This window comes from Varroa destructor, unplaced genomic scaffold, assembly GCF_002443255.2.
Source record: "Varroa destructor unplaced genomic scaffold, Vdes_3.0 BEIS01000001.1, whole genome shotgun sequence".
Classification (NCBI taxonomy): Eukaryota; Metazoa; Arthropoda; class Arachnida; order Mesostigmata; family Varroidae; genus Varroa; species Varroa destructor.
In genome coordinates, this window is record NW_019211454.1 from 4353028 (window position 1) to 4378036 (window position 25009).

General features: G+C 42.8%; 1 protein-coding gene and 1 long non-coding RNA gene across 2 annotated transcripts in view; both read right to left on the minus strand.

Annotated features, from left to right (window-relative positions):
* The window catches only part of Hasp (Hig-anchoring scaffold protein), a 205738-nt gene that overhangs the window by 164911 nt on the left and 15818 nt on the right, over positions 1–25009 (minus strand). Inside the window, exons 3-4 of the mRNA XM_086987784.1 lie at positions 10764–10880; positions 7470–7505 (exon numbers count right to left, since the gene is read on the minus strand). Of these exons, the coding sequence (XP_086843910.1) occupies positions 7470–7505; positions 10764–10880 (153 nt within the window). The remainder of the gene's footprint in view (positions 1–7469; positions 7506–10763; positions 10881–25009) is intronic.
* Positions 4654–6654, minus strand: LOC147758152 (uncharacterized). The gene is made up of 3 exons (XR_015326981.1): positions 6444–6654; positions 4985–6007; positions 4654–4862 (listed from the first exon to the last, which is right to left on the minus strand). It is a non-coding gene; the product is annotated as an uncharacterized LOC147758152 (long non-coding RNA).

Below are 25009 nucleotides of genomic sequence, written 5' to 3' on the forward strand. Positions count from 1 at the left end.
TAAGTGGCGTCAATCTTTCTATTGTGGTTGAAATCTTGCAACAAGCACCTTCAACGATGTTGTTACTTATAACGTTGAATGTACTTCGTGTAAGGAATATTGTAACAGTCACGCTAGTGAAAACTTAACTGTGTAGCAAGTTGACATTAAAAACTTTCGTAGTAACTTCATAAACGTCAATCAAAACCGAAACCTCAAGCTCGCGAATCAGTTCCGATGTTCAGCACACAACCGTATCAGTCATTGAAAATTAAAGATAACGCTATAACGAATGCATACACGACAAATGCGTCATGCTTACGTGCTGAATGAAATCTTTCTTATTAAATTTAATAAACTGCTGTCAGAGGCTACAACAAACATAGATTGACCCTTTAAGGCTAGACGATTATTATTATTATCATCACGTGAAGGCTTGTCCCGATTTAAGACGAATCAAAAGTTGCGCATGATTCTTCAATGACAAATTGAGCTCACCTTCACTACGTGGTCGTTCCTAATATGCGAACAGGGAGGCATTTTTCAGTTGGCAAGCACAACGAGCCTATGTTGAAAGTAGCACTACCACCGGCAGTTTTACTATTACAGAATTTCTTCTGTCTATTACACAATCTATCAGGCGCCTAACTGAATGTTACTTACTTAGCCGGTCCATGGGCGACATCCCAGAAGGGGATTATTAGAGATATATCAGCGATGGAAAACATTATGTATTGCTCGTTGTGGCGGTTAACGTGTGAAGATTGGAAAAAGGTTCGTAGGGAGATATCTTATCCTGTCAATTTCCGTCAACGCCAAGATGATAACAACGGTGAGAAGCACCATCATTTTAAACTCGTGTCTTATCACGTTCTTTTCAAGTTGATAGCGATTTGTATGGAGTACCTTATGGATGCGCGCATCATCATAGACTGGTGTTAGCATTATATACAATTTCGTAGGGAACGTAGCTGTCGATTACAAAATTCACATATTAGGATTTTAATGAGCGGTTCGTAACTGGCTCTTACATGTAGACAATGGACGTTTAATACTAGCAACTCCTTCAGTTTGCGCTTATTCAGCATAGGATGATATAGTCATCCTCTGCTGCCATCCTGCCGTCAGTGACTTCCCATCTGGCCCTAACGGCATTACTTTTCCTGGACAGGTCTGACTAACTGGACACGTTTTGAATTGATTTACATTATGTCATCTGCCTATAGATCACTATTCCACATCGTGAATGTCATATATTTGCTTGAATTTTGGCTCTTGACGGTGTGATGAAATATAGCGTTGCTGTTGAATCAGGATGGTACGTCATGAAATATTGAGTAAAAGCATCAGCAGAAGTCAACGAAGCGGACAGCAGTCACGATGAATCCGTGGACACAGCAGGAAGTACAATTCTTTAATTCTTGCTCTGTCTGAATAGTGAGGGAAAGTAGCTGCAGGTGCCATCGTTGCCCGCCGTAGAGACACCACTTTATAGCCGAGCAGGACCGGGTTGGCTGCATGCCTGTCCTCATCGGGCCTGCGTAGGCTTGTAAGTAGGAGTGAGTTAGGCAATGATGGTGGAACAAGTGGGACGACGAATCAGAGAACGAGAGGCTTTAAAGGTAGCACTAAGGAAAACAAAACAGAACAAGAAGGGTTTTGGACAGGATGCTTTTTCCAACCTCATCCGCACCTTTACCGGTTCTAATTCTGCTGCCGCCATTGCGCTTATAATCGCCTCGAAGGTCAGTTTCCCTTTCTTTAACGTACTATCTGATTTATCCCTTTGGGCAACGTTCCTTTGCCGATTTATGGAGCCTAACGGCATTACCTGTACTGAAGGGTATTACACGCCCATGTCTGCGACTTGTTCTCCTTACTTTTCTTTTGCTTACGCCTGTATGAATCTTCCTACGTCTTCCTACATCACCAGCAGAAAGCGAAATAACACATTTTTTTCAATTTTTGATATTCTTCGCGTCCATTTTTATGGCTTGACCGTTTTCCTCGTGGGCTTTGCCGGACCAATATATGTTCCTTAGTCGTCTGAGGTAGCTAGATCTGTTTTTTCATAGAGGTGAACATCATTCTTCTACCGTGAATGGTGTTGAAAGTGGCCTTGGTTTAACTGTAGTTTTTGAGCATAAGATATCTCGTCGACAGGTGTGTATGACTCCTGAAACGTCAGGGTACGTGACGACTTACGAACGACATATCTATCTAACGAGAAGATGTCTTTTTTCATTCTTAATCTGATTCTAGTAGGTCTTAAGAGAAATAGGGAGCTAAGCGGTGGCATCTCCACTAGGCTTATCCAGCTGAATACGAACATGTTACAGTTCCCATAATGATTCGTCAACTCCCAAGTGATTTTGATCAGAGCTCTCGGGTTCTTTATGCACGTTGAGCACAAGAAAAACGTGCTATAGCAATTGGTGGTGCAGGTATTCCATAGAAATATGTCTCACAGCTGACTGCCGAACTACCTAGTTTAATGCAGTCATTACAAATCTAATCAAGCTGCGCAAAAAACATTTGTGTGTTTACTTCGCTTTGCAGTAAGTGTTTGTCTTTTTCAATTTTATGGTAATCCAATACTCTATACATATATAGAAGTATATACAGGCAAAATATCAGCTCTGTTTACAATGGGAGCATTATCAGCATATCCGAAAGAGGGAACAATTCTATCGAGAGTGGGAATAGAAGGGGCAAAAAACTGGAAAAGAATCGCATTACAAACACACTTCCATCAAGACAATGGTAATTTGCATGTGTCGTGTGAAATGCACATTGAAGTGTCTCTCTCTTTTCTTGGTTAGTGCTACTTTCTGACGCGAATAATGGCTGCCGAGACTCATGGCAGCAGCTCCTTCAGTTCACAGCTCGAGGGCATACGAGAGCTCGTTTGTTTAAAACAGCACAGGACCACCAATAGCAGGAGAACTAGTAGTGAGTCAGGGGAAAGCTCAGTTGGCCTAGGACCACGTAAATTTCTCGGTCATCGATGCATCTGTGAACGACTCGCCACGATTGCAGTAAAGGAATGTGGTAGGCGAACGCGCTTCAAGGAAACGAAGGAACCGTTCTACGGGCTCCAATGCCCCTTGACTCCAGAAGCACCACAGCCATATCCGCCTTCCTTCAACCACTACTCCACAACGCACGCAGGCTGCCCTCGCCCACAGGAAGTATGCGTAGTTTCGCGAAGCTCTGCCCATGCCTACCGTCCAGTGAGGTAGCATCGCGCGGTCATCCAATGCCTCGAGCCTCACGTCACTGTAAGCAACAAAACGAATCGACCCCAGTTGGGGACGATAGGGTGATAGTGGCCGCTAGGAAAAGAGGATCGGCGAGTTAACTTGAAAATAGGTAAACTTGATAATAAAACTGACAGTAAAAGGAGAAGCAAAATCAGACCTTTTAAGGAAAAACAGGAGCATCAATGTTGGTTCTTTGGTTAGCGGCTATGGGCGATGTATGGTTGGCGGTTTCCGTAGAATGTTCCGGAAATAAAGAGATGTCGTTGGACTGTCGGGGGGCTGTAAAGAAGGCGGGCTTTCTTGGCACCGCAAAACCTTCATAAATCAGCCCTAAGCGACAGGGCCAGCCGAACCAGTCAAATAAAGCTACGAAAAGGAAAGGCCAAAACAAGAAGAAGACAAGAACCAAGACAGAGTTTCAAAGCCGCTCACAGGCGGCACACGAAGGAAGAGAGGTCGGCACAGTACGAGAAATGGTGCCGGCTTATGCTGCTATCTGATATTAACCATTAATAAAATGTTTTGTCATTTGCAACAGAATCGCTTTCTACTAAAACTTCTGCATGAGCGCTGGGTCATAGACGACTGGCAGCAACTCTATATGTCTGTGCAGTATGTTTTACTGTGGCAACGATTTGCTTTGACGGGTGCACACTGCGCCGGGGGCGCCGGATATTATTGGCTAATACACACGTTCGGTCGTTCGTCGCCGTATTCGGAGGCAAAGCAGGAAACGAAGTGATCAAATACACCCCTCAATGACGTAACTCTCACCGATTGCCGCCTTCGGCAGAGGAGAAACGAAATCTTTTTCGGTATTACCTATCTATCTATAGAGTTTATGAGAACAACGTGCTTGTGCCGTATGTCCTTGACGATAACAACATGTTTTTTCATTTTCGATGGCGTACTTGTTCACGTAATATATAGAAAATATCGAAACGGGTGGGTATGAATTCAAATTCACGGCCGAACATCATAGCAATCAAGAATATATAACCGTATCGACCCAATAGCTACTCGGGACAAAGGAATATTCTGACTATGGTCGCACAGCCACGAAATGATTGGCACCCATCAACAGCATCAGAGCCATGGAGTTAATAAATGCTATCAACTACTTTAGATCGTGCTGAGGAATTATTTTATTCCTTAAAAGCTATTCACGGCCTATCAACTGTTAGGATTAATAAGAGATCAACTTGTGACGAGTAATTTTCATTTTATCCACGTCTTTACGTATGATAAGATATACTCACCCGTGGTATTAGCTGTGGTCATACTTAACAGAGACGGTAGCATTTCACATAAAATAAGATGAACTTATGCTGATATGACGACACAACGAGGGCAGTATTAAAGATGGCAAAACCTTTTTGCTCATGAACTAACTGAACGTATTTGGCCTGCCGTCTCATAAACAGACCACTTCTGATAAATGACAGCATCAGCCAAAAGCATGCCAGGTCCAGAAGGAAAAAGGCGTACCCTACCCTGGCCAGCCAATAAGACCACCCAGTTCACGGACAAACGATCGGCTTCAAAGCCAGCTAGCTCCGCGGCGCAGGCAAACGTTGAGGCCACTCTGGCGGGATGTGACGTCATCTCGCCTGCTGTAGCCTGTAATGAGATACCCAAACAATCGCAACTAGCAGTAGCAAATCGAGTAACCTTTTGGGCTTCGCAACGATTTAATGCGTGGTGCAATCTACAATCAAGCGAACCAGACGCTGGCCACTTACCCGTCCTAAGATGACTGTCCCGAGAGGCAGCCATCGGTTGACTTTTGCCTTTGACGTGAACGCTCAGCTTGTATCCGAGCCCAGCATCAGACAGTACACTTCTCTCCATTACCTTCCGCTCTTGGTGGCAGCCTCAGTACTACCATCAACATAATCATTGCCGTCGCCCCAGGCTTTGACGGATGTGAGGAGCTCTGGAAACTGTTCCTGTTAAAGCCCAACGGACGACACAGGTGTCATTGCTGTCGTCATGCAAAAGCTTTCCCTATGAAGTTTTTTTGTCGCTGTCGGGGCGTCCAGCCGGCCCAAAGGGCAAAAGGGATGACGAGAGATAAGATAACGAAGGCTCCGAGCAATTGACCCATTGTACTCGAGGTTGCCATAGAAAGTATGGGACAGGTTGACATTAACTGCTTCTGCGCTCCTCACAGCTCCGTATCAAATCTCAGATTTATACGCTCGTATCAATGAGGTGTTGAATTCGTCGTACTAGAAATCGATGCCGCAATAATTCTGGATCGAGTGCTTCGGAACGAGAAGAGATTGCAGGACAGAAAACGTGCGTTCATGGATCGAATATTGGCGTCTCTTGCTGGATTTTATATCAATCTACTACTCTTTATGTCAATTCGTAGTAGTTGTCAGGCGACAGCCATTTATAGATGATAGGTTGGCTTACTTAGCAAACGTTGACGACGACTCCCACAATAGGTCTTTAGTTAAACGAAGCTATGGATGTGCAATTCTTGTTATCAAAAGACTTGATTACATATGTATCAGACGTGTCACGAAGTAACGTCTGCTTTGGTGTACAGGTTCTCTCCAAACATGTCAGAAGGGTCGCCATTTGGAGATATAAGCCTCACAGGTTACAACTTGGGACGAGACTTCCTGACCCGTTGCTTTTCGCTCGGACGCACAAACCGTCACCATCATTTAGATCATTGGTATTCAGCACCTTGAGTTTGTCCTCTTTTCATAAGCAAGGACATTTTGTCCTGGATCATTTAGGCTTTAGTCCCGCTATCACCAAGCAGATGGTTTTTGGCAAGACATTATTAGGTCACTATTGAAAATCTCAGCGATGACGTTGCATTATTGCGTCCCGCAGTATACAGCTTTTGTAGCCCTAATAAAGAAACTGCCTAGTGATATAGAGACGCACGCTCATTTACTTGGATCAGATCGACTGTGTTCGTGGCTCTACAAGAGACCGGTGCCGTTGCCCGGAAATGTATATACGTTAAAAGACTAGACCATGCTACATATATTTGGTTATTGGTTGTTTTCGATACGCCAAATTGCTAGGTGTTCTGGTATAAGTTGAGATTTTAATACAGGGTCATCTCGATATCCCTATTTATCAAATGCATACGGATTCTATGCATCGAGCAAACTTTCGATTTGGACGTAACGTTCGTACTCTGCTCGTATCGTCGGCTAATATATGATTGCATACCTAAACTCAGAAGCTGGCACCACTCCTCTTCGAGGCTGTCTCAGAGAGGGATGTCTGTCATTGAAGGACGATCACGACATGTACGGTAGTACGCATTCGTTATAGCGGCATGCTCCAGTTGGCTCGAATCGTCCTCAAGGCAGTCATAATCATAAGCTATTGGTGTCGACGTGTCCATTGACCCAATTGCACGGCGTGCCCCTGTAGCCAACTCAGGCACCAACGACGAATGCTTGTAGCACAACAGTATGCGTATGCGTATACGTTACGCCCCTTCCGTGCATATGCAGCAACAGGCCAGATAAAGCACACACTGGAATGTACCAGTCGGTCATTTAATGCTTAAAAAACATTCTGGCTACAACGTTCCAATGATGTGTCTACGCATTAACGTATCAAAGATGAGAAGTAATACATTTACCCGAGATTTCGTCCAGAGCCAGTTCTCACAAATAACATTCTCGTGCACACATACGACGCAGTACGCTTGCTAAGATCTCGCTGTGTCTCAAAACTGGCTCCACTATATGGCCACCCACAGAGACTACTTAAGTTACTTGCCTGCTTCATATATTGCTATCATAGTCAAGACGGGCCGTGCAATATGTTCTCAAGGTAAGAAGCAAACTTTCCTTTTCTAGTAGTAGTTAACAATGAGCTGTACGAGCCTAATCTGTAGTAATAGCGGAGCAAATAGATAGTTCTACTGTAAGAAACGACGGCGGAATTCGGCCGCAAGCACCTCGAGTAGGTGAGTCCGACCCGTAATTTTTGAATGACAAAAAACATTTGGGCTTCAAGAGAAATATTATTGTCAAAACCATTCGAATGAGTATGAACTTTTTGTTGCCCCGAACCTAGGCGCCATGTTGCACAAACGAAGATTTACAAAGGGGCGTGAATAATGTTGGAAACGTTCAGAGACTTCCGTCTTTCGCGAACTTTGTATTCGATTTCAAGGTCACTGTTATTTAGAAAGTGGGAAAAACAAGCGGTTATTTTTTCAGTGGATGTCTTCGAACTTACTATTATCATTGTCCGTCTCGTCCGCTTGGAGTTCTTCTGAAACAGAAACAAACAATTCTATTAGTAATTGCATAGAGCAGTCGCAGATAATAAATAAAGTCACCATCGGGCCTTCTATGTTGGCTAAAGCTAAGACAGAAAAATGGGAATTTGTATTTGTAAGCTCGACGGCTTTAAAGCTTGAGAAAACTAATCCCCTTATAGGATATAGTGGTAGAATTATGTTATAGAGAACGGAGGATAAAGTAACGAATCTTAATTACCATTTAATTAATGCTAAGATAAATCTTTAGGAGGTTTATATACTGAGCATGTCTAGACTCGTGGAATCCATAAACTCGATGATAGTTCAGGCGTGTTATTATCAGTTTGGGTATCGATGCATTTTTAAAGTGTTTAAGATCGTATCCAAACACGCTTGATTTCAAGAAGCTTGTTCATAAATGTTGTTTTCGACACACATATATATATATATATATATATATACGACATATATATATATATACGAAAAGGATAATGTATTAAAAACTGAGGTGCTTCGTATTGTATACAATGTAGACTGTATAGTGTGGTTTTTAACTTGGAGACAAAACCCTACGTTTTATATCACCTTATTTATTGTATACTTGTGTAGATATATAGTAGTTTATATATATATATATATATATATATATATATATATATATATATATATATAGGGGCACGGCTACGAACCGATCTGCGTTGCTAGCAGCATAGGAAGAACCTATGTAACAAAAACAGAATTTCACAAAACATGTACAGACAGTCAACAGGGTATGCCCTTACAACCTTTATTGCCACATGACGTAGAGCAAATTTCAGTCCATAAAAAAAAAATACAGCCACTTGAAAGTCGAGTGTCTGTAACACAAGTCGAAAAACTGTGACAACGACATTTATACGCGATAGTGTTATTTATGCCGTCAAGCTCACTACACCCACTCACTCTCTATACCTACCTCTTTCCTCTAAATCGAGCCTGCATAAGCTTAATATCTGCCTACCGTTTAGGACTCCAGTTTACTGATTGCTCTTAGACCAGCTCAAAACCCACATTTCTGCTGCTATTGCGAATCACCGATCCATATCAAACCCGTACTAGGCATTCCAAGTATAATACATACGCCTATATTTTGAGTATAGGAAAAGTGAGAATATGCTACGAGATGGCTAAATTATATATAGGATGCCTAAATTTTTTCACGTTTCGTGTATAAAATAAGCAAGCGGAACTTAAGTTTATTTAATAAATAAGCAACTGATAAACCTTACAATTCTGTAGGAAAAATCTGACGGGAATGTTTATATATCTAAGAGAAACGGCAAAGGCCAACCATTCCGATCGAATCCTGAGCTTGTTTGTGTGCAGGATTTCGAAATTCACTTGCATCTTTCTAGCGGCTCTTTACGCGTAATTTACGTATAATGCGAACCTGGTCAACTGGCTTTTGCACTGGGTTGCAGCGAAAACCTTTCGCGCCATGTTCATGACACATAGACGCCTATATTTGCCTACAATTATTCAGTAACCCATAAAGCACTTACTTTTTGACCACAAACCCTTTATTTTTCACTTTTAATAAAACTTTTAGCAAAGTTTTATTAGCTTAAATCACTGGCTAACCAAACACATTTTTGGGAAATGTTCACCGTGCATCTCGAAATAAATGATGTACGTTTATCGTGCAGCTGCAATGTTAACTTTTTGAAGCCTCAGTCTGTTTACTTTTTGCCTTGGATTTTTGGTAGTGTAGCATATTCTGCAAAAAAAAAAAAACTTTTTTTTCTTTTTTGCAGAATATGCTTGTGTCTTGTGTGCAATAGTTCTGTGTGTGACGTGAGACTTATTCAGTCAGGGATCGAAGTTAATGTAGGCTCTATAACCTCTTTCTAGTTACCGGGAATCTCTTTAACCTATATAGCTTGTCTAGCGTAGCTAGTGCACTGGTTCTACGGTGGCTAACCATAAAAACGCTTCTGTCAGCACATTATTGGTGTTCTGAAACTAGAGAGTTTCCTCTATGAACAGATCATATCGCGTTTGCTGAGTTAGGTCGAAAACTTCTTCATGCGCAACTTCTTATTACTAGTAGTAAACACCGAAAGATAAACACAGCGTATCCTATACCAGGTTCCACCAACAGACGCCAACCGCGCAATACAGGTACAGAACAGTCCTCAAAGCAACATGTTCCTCTTGCGTTTTAACATGCCGATTTTTAGACTCTCGCTACTGCTCGTCACATTTGCAGCAGTTAAGGTCACACTAGGATAGATAATATTTAAGTTCCCACTCAGCTATCATAGTCAATGATTTATGAACGCAGTTGACGTAATTTTACGCTATCACGATAAAAATATATTAGAAATTCCCGTTTCAAGCACGTACTCATACCTATTCGCCATAGTCTTCGCCGGATGTGACGTATCACGTTTTAGCAACTTGAAGCCTCGGCTTTGTTGTAGCCATCAATACCACATAGTGATTGCAGACAGCGAAGATCAACATGGAAGATCAGCGAGTGTTAAACATAACACGCTTTATAGACAACGGTACGTAACTGTAACCGCTTAGCATAGGTAGCCTGTTGAGCAAAGTACTATCTTTCATGGTACAGGTTCATCTTGGTAGATAACAGATTGTAGTTAGTAAACATTGAACAAACGTACTCGTTTCTAAAGGCTGACTGGAAATAGACTAGTGGTAATAACAAACGTTGTAAATGTGCTTAGCTCCTAAACCTGTTTTTTTTTTTTCTCTATTTGAACGACCTTTGTACTAATTTTAGAACATTTCTACCATCCTTTCTTTCTCTATTCTATTCACCGCACATCATATCTAATTCAATGCTTCGAATTCTACTGTTGTGGTTAAGTATCATTTTAGACCGCTGGGCCCTTCCAGCCAGCGTAGAAGCAACATATCTATGCCTGATAGTAGTGGACAATGATATTGTCAAAGCACTTCTTCGTAGACCTCTATAAAATACCACTCACTATATTATTATACACTGAGATAACAACTAGTCCTTTTGAAAAGGCTTTCAGGGTTTGTTGATAGCCTGTGTGCCAAAAATACTCAGCAGATTCGACTGAACATCCATATCTTTTGGTAACACAGTCGAGTTGTTACGAGAACAACTCAAGATTTAATAAATAGCTGTCCGCTGCTTTGATTTGGCCGCGAAGTAAAAAGGTTTATGGGTGTCTCTGAGAGATCTTTTCGACGCACTATAGCGAATCAATATACACTTATTCCGTTCCCGTACTCACCTTCTGAGAACTCCCAGACATCGGCGTCGAAATGGCCCGCCGGAAGTGGGCTCTGATCTCTGCTGCTGCTGTCCTGGTATAATTTGTACAGCTCGGCCGATGTGCCGCTGGGTGCCGCTACAATATAGAAAAAAAAAAAGAAGGAAAAAATCCACAGTTATACAAGAGTTTATTGTGCGTAGAATGGTAGAAAGATGCGAGCCCACTGTTTGATTGATGGTTACCATGTTTGTAATATTACCGTAAATGTATGCAGAACTGACCGCCGACCTAATGGGAGTACGCAGCATATAGCTGAATCGTCCCAGTTTTTGCCTACGAGGCTTTTTTTTTTGCTAAAAATTCTTTGTATGTACTATTTCTTGCCGGATATAGAGCATCTATGAATATCTATTTTTTTCCACATCAGCAATACACGACTGCAGTGGAAATGTTGTTCTTACACTTCCTCCCTGTACAAACACGGATTCCTTTATGCATTGCGCTTTTCATTCAATATATCAGTCAGTGTCATCAATTTTCAGAGCGCAACATTAGTTTTCATCAATTGCACGATCTTATTTAGATTATACAACGTACCGGCAGTTATCGCTGCTACTACAAATGTAGGTTGAACCAGCGGGACTGCTTGAAAACGTCTATATACGATAGGGCTTATCTGGACTATGTATCAACCCGGGTTTCATCAGTGGCCCACCATGGGCCATCATAGCGAGAAATGGGCCAGCATACACAGTAGAATAACGTGCGTAGACACGGTTCGACAACTGCCTTCGCCACATATCGTTGTCGTTCCAAACTTTGACGATTTTTCAAGCATCTGCGACCTCAGCGTATCCCACAGTCACCGACTAACGTTCCACTTTCGTTGTCGGCGTACGCACCGTGCGACGTACGCCGCCTCATGAATACGTACGATCTGCCCGAGAGCTTTAGTTTTTCTCCCACTATCCCCTTGCAAATTCGCCTATTTATCGCATAAGGAGCGCTTACCCGCACATGAAGAAATACACACAAGCACCTGCTCGCTAATTATGCCATGTAAACGATGTCTAAGATCGCATTGTGCAGGAATTGCTAAAGGAATTAAATTCAACTACTCAGGGATATAGATGTGTAGCACATGTATCTATCGCTTTCCCTATTCGACTTTATCCCTAAACAAAGCCTCTGTTTTCCGCCGTCGTGTCCTTTCACTGAGAGACGTATTCGGTCTTTGTAGGCGACCATAGTTAAAGCTTCCGCTCTGAGCAACGAACGTGAGATGGACGAAGGGCTCGACTCATTACATCGTGTACATTCACATTGTTCAATCAATGCTTAGCGAAATACAGCAGTAGGCCCCTGGCGGTATGCTAAGGATACCTTACTCTCCCACTACAGAAGAGTGGCTGAGATATACTCTACAAATCCAGTTCTGTCCGTTGAGTCTTCACCAGAAGTAGTAATAATAGTAGTCGTATTAGGTGCTTGATACAGAATGCTTCGCACTAACTTTCTCTCCGACATTGTCCTGCTTCCGCCACCTTTGTCCTACGTGTCTACCTCTCTCTCTCTCTCGCTTCCTTAATTAGAAAGTAATTATCCGTAGGCGATGGGGTGGCAGTCTGGCAGACTGTTTACCGGTAGCGGGCCGAGGCCCATAATCGGTTCTATGAGACGACAACGACTCTGCCAGCGAGATCCGGCGCAGCGGAGCCGACGCTAGCGCAAAGGAGTGTACTCCTGTGCCTGTTCAACGATCTATTTCCAGGAGAGTCAGGCGAACTACCGGACAGGCAAACGGAGACGACGATTCGGGGGGGAGCGGCGCTCAGCAGTTGTCCAGCAATGATCAGGCCGCAACAGGGCGGCCATCAAGGAACATCATTGCGCAGGTGACCCACACTACGGCGGCGGTTACTCCGGCTATATGGAGCGAAGGCTGGTGGGACTTCTCTTCCCACCAATAGTATGGCTCTCCAGCCAACGGCTAAACTAGCCAACCAAGGAGGCAATCCTATGTTATACGTGCATCTCGATACGAGATAGTGGCGGCAGGAAGCAGAATATGCGGGAAATCGGGGGTGGTTCTTAGGGCCGAAGAGTGCCCGCTCCGGCGGTTTGACGTCCTCGGCCTGAGCCTAACGGCAAGTAGATCAACAGCCGGCACTAAACGGCCAAAGTTCGGTGTCCTACTTGTTCAGATGTATGATAGGCTAATCGGACAATTGACTAGCGAGAATATACCGCTGCGTTATCTGGATATGACCTAAGGTAATTGGAATAAGTGTATGCCTTCAGGACAGATCCACAGAGTGGAGGAAGCCGGGTTGTCTAACAAACCAGCCAGTGTAGGCTAAGAGATGATGGGAGACGAGAATAATCCCAGGGGAACAAGATGAGGGGAAGGGAGATCATCAGAATGCTTGAGGAACGTGGTGTACGTGAAAAGCTGGCGTTGGTCTTTGCTGCTGAAACCGGTCCCGCCTAAATCTCTGCCGACCCGCTGAGCCATCGGGTCTCCACGTTCAACACCTTCGTAACCGCCTACCAACCGTCCTTTCTGCAATCTCGCTTAATTCGCCTTAATCGGGGATCGCGGGGAGAATAAGTGGGAAACAACAACAATGTCGATGACCGACGAAATGTTCGGCAGCGTGTGGGAGGTCACTGCCGCTAAATCTATGGAGAAAAATGAAAGCGCCACACCAAAGGGGGATCGCTTCACCTCTGACTAAGAGTAGTGGTAGTAGCCTAGCTATAAAGCTAGGTCGAGAACTCCTAGGGGAGAAAAGGCAAGTTTGTGCAGCGAACAAGGTATGCTACTGGTGGAAATGGTGGACGAGAACCGGCGGGGACATTGCTGCTCCATGTGGCTCTACTGATGTTTGGGAAGAAGCCAAACCTGGGAAAAATCGGTGAACCTGTAAGCGCGCCGGGTAGCAAGCAGTGCAATAGCTCCAACTGGAACCGCACAATGGAAATGCTCGAGTGAACAAGGAGAGATAGTGGACTCAATAAGCAAACTAGTGATCTGGTTTCGTTCACTGCCAGTCTCCGCCAGTGCAGTCTCTGCTAGCCGAAGCAGCAGAAACCACCTATACAAGTCGATGGGTAGAATAAGGGGCTAGTTCCACCTGTTCGAGCAACAGCAGTAGGTCGAACCAAACTAACTCTATCGGGAGTCCCAGACAGCCGCTTAGGCAGACAAAGTCGCTGGCTAGCACACTTTACTAGAAGACCTCACACTCAATAGGAATGAAGAAGGGGTCTGTGAGGTGATGAGATGAAGGCAACTGATTGACTTCCGATGGCACAGACAGACCTTTTCTCTGTGAGGTGAAGCGGCTTTTGACCCAGAAAAATTGAATTGATGCAGGGGGCGCGGCTGAACATAGTAGTAAAAATAAAAACCAAGAGGAAAAGCAGTGATAGAAAAGGCGAAGGGCGCGGCAAATAGGAAGTTGTGTATTCCCATGTAACTGCTGTCGCTGAGCCGGACTAAAAAAGTTCGGCCTCGGAAAAGAGAAACCATGTGCAAAGTGAGTTAATATTGATCTTTTCCGCTTCCGTTTCTTAATAGCCAATTGGCTATGTGGATGAAAGAGGACGCGCTAAATGCTATGTTTCCATTGTGCCTGTGCAACCTCTAAGTAACTTACAAGTTTACCTTAGTCTCATCTGATTGCCGCATCATACGCATATGCATGTTTCGTTGTATAAGGCAAGAAGCTGGGCTGAAACAGGTTAGCCGATTACAGCCAGCTAATAATTTGCATGGCCGTTTACTGGAAGATCGAGGTAAAATCTTTTCTATCAGAAAAACTAGCATCGAATTCCTAAGGAGCCTGAAGTGAATTTTTGTGCAATAGATCGGCTTTTATCCGCTGCCATCTTATCATAAGATAATCGTACGTCGCCAGGAGCCCAAATTGGATGCAAAAGATAAAAAATTATAGTTCTTTCGTCATAAGAAACTTTGCAACTAGCACTGGTGTTACTTTTAGAAAAATCCTGTATGCCTCGATCGATTCTACGTATTTAAGGTGGATGAACAGATATTGACGTAAGATAAATTGTTGGTCTTTGAGGACGACGGCGAATTGTGTGCTAGTTTTCCTACCGGGCTTAATTGACGACCCTGAATTCCGAACTTCTCAGATCAGTCAACCAGAACACGGTCGATCGGGAATTCATCAAACGGTATACTAGCCGCTAATAGCAAATCCGACTACTTCTAAAACAATTGTTCCACCTAGTGAGCACACTGCAGTGATACATGAATATAGTCTACTAATGTAACGGTCGAATCACTGAGATATGAGCCCGTGAAGAGCTCATCAAAACTGTAATTTCTCCCACTGTATGTTTCGAGTTCGTTATTTGCGTACGTTCTCCCGCGTTGCCATGATTTGTTTTCCGCAACATATTATTACCCTCAATGGAATAAAGCCAATCACTATTATTAGGCGAGCTCGTTGTCGTTGCAAAGAGCAAGCAGGAACTTTTACCTTTACCTCGTATAACGTCACTTAAGCACACATCAAGAACTAAAACATTCATCTTCTGTGCGTGTAAGATGCCTGCTTCGGCTGCCTTTGATGACTGTGATTATCAGTGTTTTTATTACTACCATTTCTGTTTTCTCTATACGTGGTAGTAATAATTTGACGGTTAGCTATCGTCGCGGCCTCTCTGTAAAGACGGTCTGAGCTGCTCGAGATAAGGCTGGTACCTTGTTAAAGACCTGTTGTGTGCTCAGAAGCGCTATCTAAATGTTTGTGTGTTTAGTGGAAACCTTCCTTCTGCTTGGCTGCAGCAACGGCTAATGCAAGTATTTTGGTGAAAAAACGGCGAGAGGAAGAAAGCAACTGAGGATGCCGGCAGAGTGTGGATGGCCTATGCTCTTTTTCGTTAAAATTGAGGGCAAAGGTAATGGAGGCGTGGGCAAATAACGGCAAGAGGGTAGCTCGCGAGTAATTTGATAATGACACGGCAACGCGGCGGTGCATAGTAGCAGAGAGAGATGTAAAAAAAAAGGAGGATGAAGGAAGCACACCAGAAACACAGCGCGAATCTGCAAACCGATGGTTTTCAGGGCCATGCGGCCACGACCCGGAAACTCCTTTATGCAGGCAAAGCGAGTGGAAAGAAAGAAATAGCTAACGAGTGTAAAAAAACTAGCTTATCTTGTGGACAAGCCGAACAACAGTATCCAGACAGTCGTTGCTATTAGAGAGCTGATTATAAAGGCATGGTTGCAGGACTTAAATTGTGCCGGCCTCCTCGGCGTTTTCCTCGTGTGGTAAAAACGGGAAAAAACCCACATTGTATAAGTTTTGCTCACGGTAGGCAAACGGAAAACAGTGATAGTGTGTGTTATGCCAAGAGAGATCTTAACAAAACGCCTGCAACTTCAAACCAGACCGCGGTAATCATACGCGACACCAGGATGAGCGGGATCACTGGTGTGCCATCATTCGTGCTTTTGTATGAAGCTATGCAAAAAAGAAAATAGCTAAATAATAGAGTTACACAAGGAAATACCTATGTAAAGCCCTCTATTCTAGGCTAATGGTGAAACATCAGTCAAAGGTGCTTTAAATCGCTATATCATTGGATCGAACGAAGTTTCCTATATGAATTTTTTAAATGAATGCGGCTTGTCAATAATAATTGACGATCGAGCAATGTTTTTTTGATAATTCTTCGTTCATTTTGCTCCTGTCTGTATTTCGTGGGCTTGTCTTAAACAATGTTTATCAAAGAAGAACTCATCTAGATGTATATCATGCGACCCCAGAGTCAGTCCGTCATCAATGTAGCCTGAAACCAATTTTTTGATAATGCATTCGCTCATTATAAGTATTAGGCTATTACAAATAAAACGGGCGGACTTTAAAATTGAGTAATTTTTTAACCGTCAGCAGATAAAACAGGTAAATACTTCAGTCTTTTAGAAACTTGCAAGTGAACTCTAGCTGAGTTCACCCCAGAAGAAATGAGCTCAGAAGGAAGAACGTCTCTCAGCCTCAAAAATCAACGTGGTCCGGTTTTTGTTCCTGGATGACCATAGCGGTGGGGATATTCATTGAACATTGGTGAGGTCATTAGGCAAGGAAAGCGAAAGCACAGCGTTTGAAGGGTACAAACATTTCAAGAGCAGAGATTAGAATGTTCCAGATTAGCGAACAATTGAGCAGATATCGGTACTCAAAGAAACAAGACCGCATTCTTGTCTTCGAAAAAATTTTTTTTTTCGAAAAATTTAAAGCATAACTTGTTGTCTAATAACTAATAATAATAACAATAATAGACTCAAACTGGCATTTCACATATAGCGCGTTATAGAAATATAATCCAAACACCGAAAATGCAAAAACTGTGTAAAAAATGGGCCTCCCGTAAATTGGGCCAGTTGGAGTTGCATGCGATATGTTCCACGTGCAGTATGCGGAACAAAGGACCCGTCTGGAGCATACGGCCGCCATAAACATGGTTCAATCTATACCGTTAGCCGGAGAAAGGCAAAGGAGAGAGTAGCGTCGCCCTTGAGTGAAATCAAGTTCGATGGCTATACTACTTGCAACTTATCAGTTATTATGAGATACTCGTCAAAAATTAAACAATAAATGTAGTTCGGTATTTCGATTTTCTCAAGGGACTCACGGACTATTGACCCGACAATCAAAGGCACCCGCTTTTGTTGCTTGATGACAACACCAGGCTTTATTGCCATGCCTAAACCATTTCCTGAATTGAAACAAGGAAAATCTAACTTCAATTCGCCCGCCTATTCTTCTTATCTAGGTCCTCGTAATTATAAGGCTTTTCATAACTTAAAAAAAAAGCGACTGGTGAAGAAGCATATCCCTTCATTACTTTGTGTCGAGAAGCCATAGATAGAGCAATTACGTATGAAAACGTAGACGACTGCCAGAAGCTATGAAAGTGTTGCGACAAGTGCTTAAAAAATAAAAAAGTATCACCCTAGCGCATATTAACATTAGCCCAAATAGGATTCGCTTGAACATAATTGCACAACGCCGCTTGCATGTTTGCCCCTTGTTCAGCTTAGTTTAATTGTGTCTTTATTTCAATAAAAACGTTCCTACTTAATGCGCTTATCGTTCAGAGGACCCAGTTTGATTAATCTGAAGTAGTACACAGCAGTTTTACATTAGAAAAGTATACGTACGCATACCTAACACAAATATTTGTTCAACTGTTATGTTTTGGTTGTCAGTACTAGCATATCGTAAGTTTGACGACCGACCTTTTCAACTCAATAGGACATCCCCATGGCGTATTTGGCATTAGGCCGAAGTCCTCTTTGCTGCAACTACGTTCTTACAATTATCAAGAGCGGTTTTGCGGCCACAGGTGCCGGTTCCTCAATAGTTACCGAATTTTGCGGCTGGTTTTTCTCACTTCATCTGCCTCTATGCCAAAGCATTATATGAGAAAAGAAAGTAATTTATAAGTACATATGGTGTGACCTTTCGTTATACGATTTCCCAATTGTTTAAGTGACTACTGAAATTTTTAATAATGTATCGCATCTTACGTCCATTTTGGCCGCGAAACGATATATTCATACGAGTATAACGTATAGTCTTTGTTGAGACCTAAAGGGAAACTTTTACCTGTAGAAAACACTATTTATTAAAAGGCTTTGGAATGTATTTCTAAAAAGTTAATTAATTAATAAAAAATTCGCTATTATGAACAGATTTTAATACTTGGTATGAATACAGACACGTAGGTGACGTGTTAGGCGCAAAATAAAAGGCCACCTTTTGCCGACCGGCGGCTAAAAGGGTCTCACAGCTTTCGACGCATGGGACCCTATCGGAAACGGCTTGAATATCGATTAAAAATAATACAAAGCAAATTTATACATATATATTTGGCCCGGTCTAATCTAAGGTAACCAGCGAACTTACAGAACAATAGATTAACCGTGGGAAGAAGTAGCCAATATACACTTTTTACCGCTTTAGTCAAAAGCGAATTTCGCCAAGTTAAAACATTAAAAAAATCGGCCCTTTCTTATCTAACCATTTGGAAACATGTGCTACCCCGCCAAACATCAATAGAAGGACATCGGTAATTACATATAAGCAAAACAATGAACGGATATACTGGATCTTACGGCCTGAACCCTGGCACTTGCGTAAAAATAGATGGGCTTGCCCGCGACCACGGAGTTCTCTCGACCACACCGTTTTTCAATTTGGAATTGAGCACGATCACTCAAATCCCGTTTAAAGGAGTAGCAGTTGATTATGGTTTGTTTAGGTAGGCTTTGAATAGACAGGCTTTCGAGCTATACTCGAAGATGAACGAACTACACCCGGTCCGGCTCACGAACAGAAGCTGGCAAGGTAGTACACCTTCTATATGGGTCGTGACTGTGTCGGACACTGTCATTTGGCATTGGAAAGATAGTACTATTGCGCTGTAAAGTCTACTATTGTATTTGTTTGTTGAACGTACGTTCAAAAATAGTCGTTAATACATAGCTGCAGCTTAAAAAGGTATTTTCCTAACTAATATTAATATGAAGACCTATCAGTGGTCTTCGAGTCATCAGCACTGGCGAGATGTATTTTTTAAAAATATTTTTTTCGTCGATTCATTTTTCTAAATTTTTTTCGCAAACAGTTTTATTAAAATAGCTACATCCGCAGGCACCGCGATTATAGTGTTTTCTGGAAAGGGAAAAACTCACGTGATAAAGAAACGTACCGGTGATATCGAGAACGATGCGCTCAATATCACGGCATTCCTAGGTTGAGAGCTAAAATTCTGCTTTACACAATAGACTCAATGAAATGTCTATTAGCTGACGGCCAGAGCTGCGTAAACTATTCACCTTCATTGAACGTTCTGATAATGAATAACACTATGAAGCTTCGCTTATACGCTTTATACTGCAACGTCTTCAGATCTACATTTCTGTCGAAATCGGTGGAGCCGTTGAAGTGGCACATTACCTAAGCCAGACAACGCAATGAAAAACTAATACCTACAGTGAGTCACTCAAATATATAATACAATGGCCGACAAACCACCATTCTACACCGCAGAATGAAAAGCTACCATTGCTTCGATATACGCAAACACAACCAGACCGAGCTGACGGAACTTCGAATAACTCGATGCGCTACGACAACGAACGAGGTTCTGTCAGCTTTCTATAATGCCCAAGCAGATAACACTGCCTCCGGTAATCAGGACAAAACACATAATTTCTAGGGTAACAACGGTCAATAATCGGACAATGGACCAGTTCCACAAAGGGTGACGAGGGTCAAGCAAGAAACTTGAAGCAGGAGAAGCTTCAGATCATGCGGAAGTCAAATAAAAAAAAGCGCAGTACATGAAGCGAGTGAAACTTCATGATTGAAGATAATTAATAGCTGAAATAACAATTTCTAAAGGGTACATACAATTATACAACACGGAGTTATAATGTTTGCCTAATTATAATGCTTGTAAAACTATTGTATTAATTAAAACTGCGAATTTCGTATGTAGCAACTATGTAGTCAGAATCTACCCTATTTTATACGGGGGCCACTTTTGGAACCACGCAGCTGCTGGCACTGGATAGGCTTGGCCGGCAGTTAACTCTTCCGTTTTGCTTTACGTAAATACACCTTGGGTACAATAGACCTGACCTGATGATAATCAACCCTTTTATTTCGCCACCATTGACCTGCGGTCAGGTTATTATTATTATTATTATGAGGTCACGTCTGTGGGAGTTGTATGCATTAATATTAAGGGATAATAGTACAAATAATCAGTAATTGAATTTTCTAAATGAGCCAAGGCCAAAATTGAAATATTTGTTTCCACGGCGGTCTTTGTTCCGTTTCCGATCGTTGCCGCGACCCTGGTATATAGTTACTTCTGCACATTTTAAGCTAGTTTAATAGCAGACAACATCGTACATGAGCCAGCATTCATCCTCTCTAACGAACAAGTCACTTATAGCTTTGTAGGATTAGGGATGTATGATAGTCACACGCGCAAAAAAAAAAACAAAAAAACAGCCGTAGTGAAAACACTACACGACAGCGATGCGAAAGCTGAAATAAATGACTGTGACAGAGCCGTTGCCGAGACAATAGCCTCACGTTCCTAATCTGGCACAGAACTGAAGAGAAACTGGCTAGCGCTAATAAAGTAGGCAATGCTACAATATAAACCATGCGAAAAATTCACAAGAACGGAAATTTGATTATCATATATATTTATAAGCGGTTTTAGCCGCAAAAAGCTACATAATTAGGCTTCAAGTGCATGGATATGAACGCAACCAACCACCGCAGATGTGGGGTAATATAATACACAACTACACCATAATAGATCCCACAATTACAACAAAAAATTCGTCTTACACAATCCAGCCTAAAAGCATAACGTCTATACGGCTGGCACACTTAAATCCATTACAAATAAGCAACTAAGCCGGAAAAAATGATCAAAACTTAGATCAACCAGTGTCTTTCTTACCTTGTCCCGTACGGCTAGAAATGGCTGACATACCTCAAGTAGCCCAAAAAGTCATCTAAGTTTATAAAGCTCTAATAATCTATTACAAACGGCTGGATCGTGGTTTATTTTCCATTTTATCTATACCATCCAATTTGGTCTTCGGAGACGCTGCAGAATAAACCTAGCCCTAACGCATACTCAGAAAGGTATTACAGCGACATAGAAGGGAAGAAGCTATTAGCAACAATATTCGTTAAAAAGAAGCCGACCTGGTTGATGAAAACATTTTACTAAATATCCTAGCCTTAATAAGATCCTGTGAAACTCTGCCAGTTGTCTTCTAGCTTTAGCCAAATATGTGCAACGAAGAATACTGATCAGTAGCAAATGAAACCATGTTTAGTACCTTCAGAGCACGAGTATTTCTGGAACCCTTTTCTTCAAATACATAACCGCTGCATTACTTGCAATTAGTAAAATGATGTAATGACGTAACATTTCTAATTTTCCAAATTCCCAAATAATATGGGAAACTAGATTATAGAAATTAACGACGAATTACCTAGGGTGGATAATTTGTTCAAGCAGTATTAACTATCAGCGTAAGCACTGCCGAAGCAACGCCATAAATTCAACAACAGTGACCTCCATGTTTAGATCAAAGATGGACGCTTGCTCCGTGTACACAAATTTAAGCGCCTATTCTCGATCCTTTCATATATCTTTTATATGAACAAAGATCATATCCAATACATCTTAATCAAATTGAAAGTAATAACACTCTGGGCAAATTCTAAACAGTATAAAGCGTGCACTACGTGTAATATCCAAGTGTAAAAGATGAAAAGATAGAAGATACCATATATATATATATATATATATATGGTATCTTCTATCTATATATGATCGCGTCCCATTTGGGGTCGCATCATCTAATTATTAATATCGGTTAATAAACTCACTTTCATAAACCAATAATTGAAGAACGGTTCAATAACCACACCGCTCACATCGTGACGGTGGTGATGATCGACGACCTCTCTCGTAGTTCAAGAAGCGACACGGAAAACCTATCGTTCATTCTGGAAGAAGCAGCGATGGCAGCAAGATGGGTGGAAAAATCCACCAAAACCTGCTAACTGCGACCATCATTTCGGCCTCCCGTTACTCGACATACTGAGGCCTAACGTCCTGCTCTTGAAAACGCCCTCTAGCCCTTGGATCACTCGTGTACACTGTAGAACGGTGCGGCTGGATGAATCAGTTGGCGTTCACAGCTATAACGTCAGACGTACATGCCGAATGTAAGGCCCATCTACCGTCGCTAAATAATCCAGTTGTCCCTGTGACACAAGACGTTGTTCTTATAAATGAATTCCTCATTGTGGTGCAGTTATAAATCGGCATAACGTATAGTATGTACCCATTAAAATTAATAGAGGAGACAGCAGTGAGTAATATAGCTAGCATTCGTATAACCTTTACGTAAAAAAGTAACTTTATTTGTACGCACAAATACATGTGTTTTGAGCTGGTAAGGCTGGTCTAGTTGGGACTTGTCCGTCTAGATTTAGAAGCTGACATCTGCATGCTTTTACATGTAATTTGGATCATAGATAGAATTGTTTGAAGGTACAATGTTTCTGTATGTTTCTGAAAGGCCATCCTATAACACGCCTCGGTACCCATACTGCCTAACATCTGTATGCCTCTTATAAAAATCGAAGTTTCCTCCAACTCACATCATCAACCCCCACATTGATTCAAATCTGTTCCAAAAGAGAAATGCATGCATCGATACTTAACACTAAAGAATCACAAGTAAGAACGCGTAGAGGTTTGAAAAACTGCTGATCCGTGAAGCGCCGTATATAGATGCATATAAAATGCGCAGAAAAATGGTGCGCGTATGTACCGACATCGCAGCTGCTCTGCTTTTTAAATATTTTATGTTCGTTGAGGCGCTTACTTGTTCCTTTTTACAGGCCTGCTCGTGACGTCGTGCAACAGTACGTACGGACAGCGTCGGCGGGTTTACCGGCGGCTACAGCAGGAGCAACTCGTTTCGTTTACTTCTTTATGAGTAGACCTTCTATTATGTGTCTGATAGTCATTTGCGTGAGCTGCTGTTTGCCGCCAATTAAGTCGCATCTGCAATCGTTAACCCCAACTCTACTAATGGACCCGCTTACATGGGCGCTTCCCTTGCAAGACTTCACCGCATGTGGGAAATCCTTTCCTGCTGTCGCCTTCCCTGCATCTTACCTACATGAACGATAATAATAGTAATAACGATAATAGTGGCAGATAGGTAGGTGAAAAGGACTAGAAAACCCTTTAGTAGTTTTCTCTCGACTTCTAGAGGATGGATGCGCTAAGCGCAATAATCTCGCGCTAAGTGACGACAAGTGGTCACCAATATCTGTACCTTTGTCAGCACCCCTTCTACTGCCACTAGTAGAACTCTGTAGCGGTAGAAGCTGGTAGAACCACCACTGATGCTGCACTTTTTCTAACCACTTGGCTACTTTGGGATGATGGCGGTGAAGGCAAGAGACTCGATAGCCGCGCGGGTGGTAGTGGCAAAAAACCGTCGGCCGAACAATTCGGCTCTGTAAGTCGGGTTTGCTAGGCTTAGCTGCTTGGTCCATCATTGGCTAAAACGTCGTCGTTGATGAAAAAGCTCATTGAAAGAATCCTTCTCTTCTATCGAGAAAGCTGTCCGCACAGCGCTCTTACAACCGCTACGACCATTACAACTAGTGCTCTCAAGAAGTGGCCAGAACCAGCAAGGTACAGGACGAAACAGGCCATGATGGTTGGGGGCAAAAGAGGCTATAAGACGGACGAGTGAACACTATAAATGCTTAAGCGACCAAAGGGCAAATTTGCTCGACCACCCCATAACCCGTTGTCTATCCAGCCAGCGACTTCAACGGCAGTAAAGACCATTGCTTTCTTTCTGTATCGTCACGGCTACTTCCCACTACTACTACTATTAGCCTTTATCACGATCACTTCACCTTGATCCATAACTGTTAACTGCGTACGGCATGCCATAACAATAGTAAATTTCTTCCAAAGGTCACGATGCTTTCTCTCAGCTTTTGGTTGATCTCTACGAGCGCTCGTCACCGGATAAACGCCTCAAAACGACAAAGCGCTTGCCATCAGCTTCATGCAGAACTAACGAATCGGTAGATCGACCATTCAGTGAGGGTTGAAATGGGGTTGGTTTGAAAAGCAAGCTAGAACAGATCACAGAGCGGAGGATAGGTGTCCTCTTTTTTGGGTATTAGACCGAAGGCCTGGAAAAGAATGCAGGGGCGACTTGGGGGCGTTCAGAAGGATGTTGCCCGTGGGATAAAACGCTGCTGTCGGTTGTGGAGTTCCTTAATCCCTGATAAGGGCCAAATACCCGCTGAGACCTTCCGCCGCCTCGCGAATCTAGCATAGAAACACAGGACGAGCAAGACGAAGGCGACGCTCGCTAAGCAAGACGGGCAGGGCAGCCGGCCACTCGGCGACGAGTGGCGTATGGCGTACGGGAAACTAGCAGTGGTAGCACAATCAACACTGACATGGAGATTCTTTCATTCTCTCGCTGTCTGCGGAAAAATGGCTTGCGTTGGAAGGCTCGCGGCCTGGGATCCGCTGCCGCCACCACCGATGCAGCTGGAAAATTGGGGGGCGAACAGCAGAATTGGCAGAACTGACGCATACTGGCCCTTTAACAGGCCTGCTGCCTGCTTGGG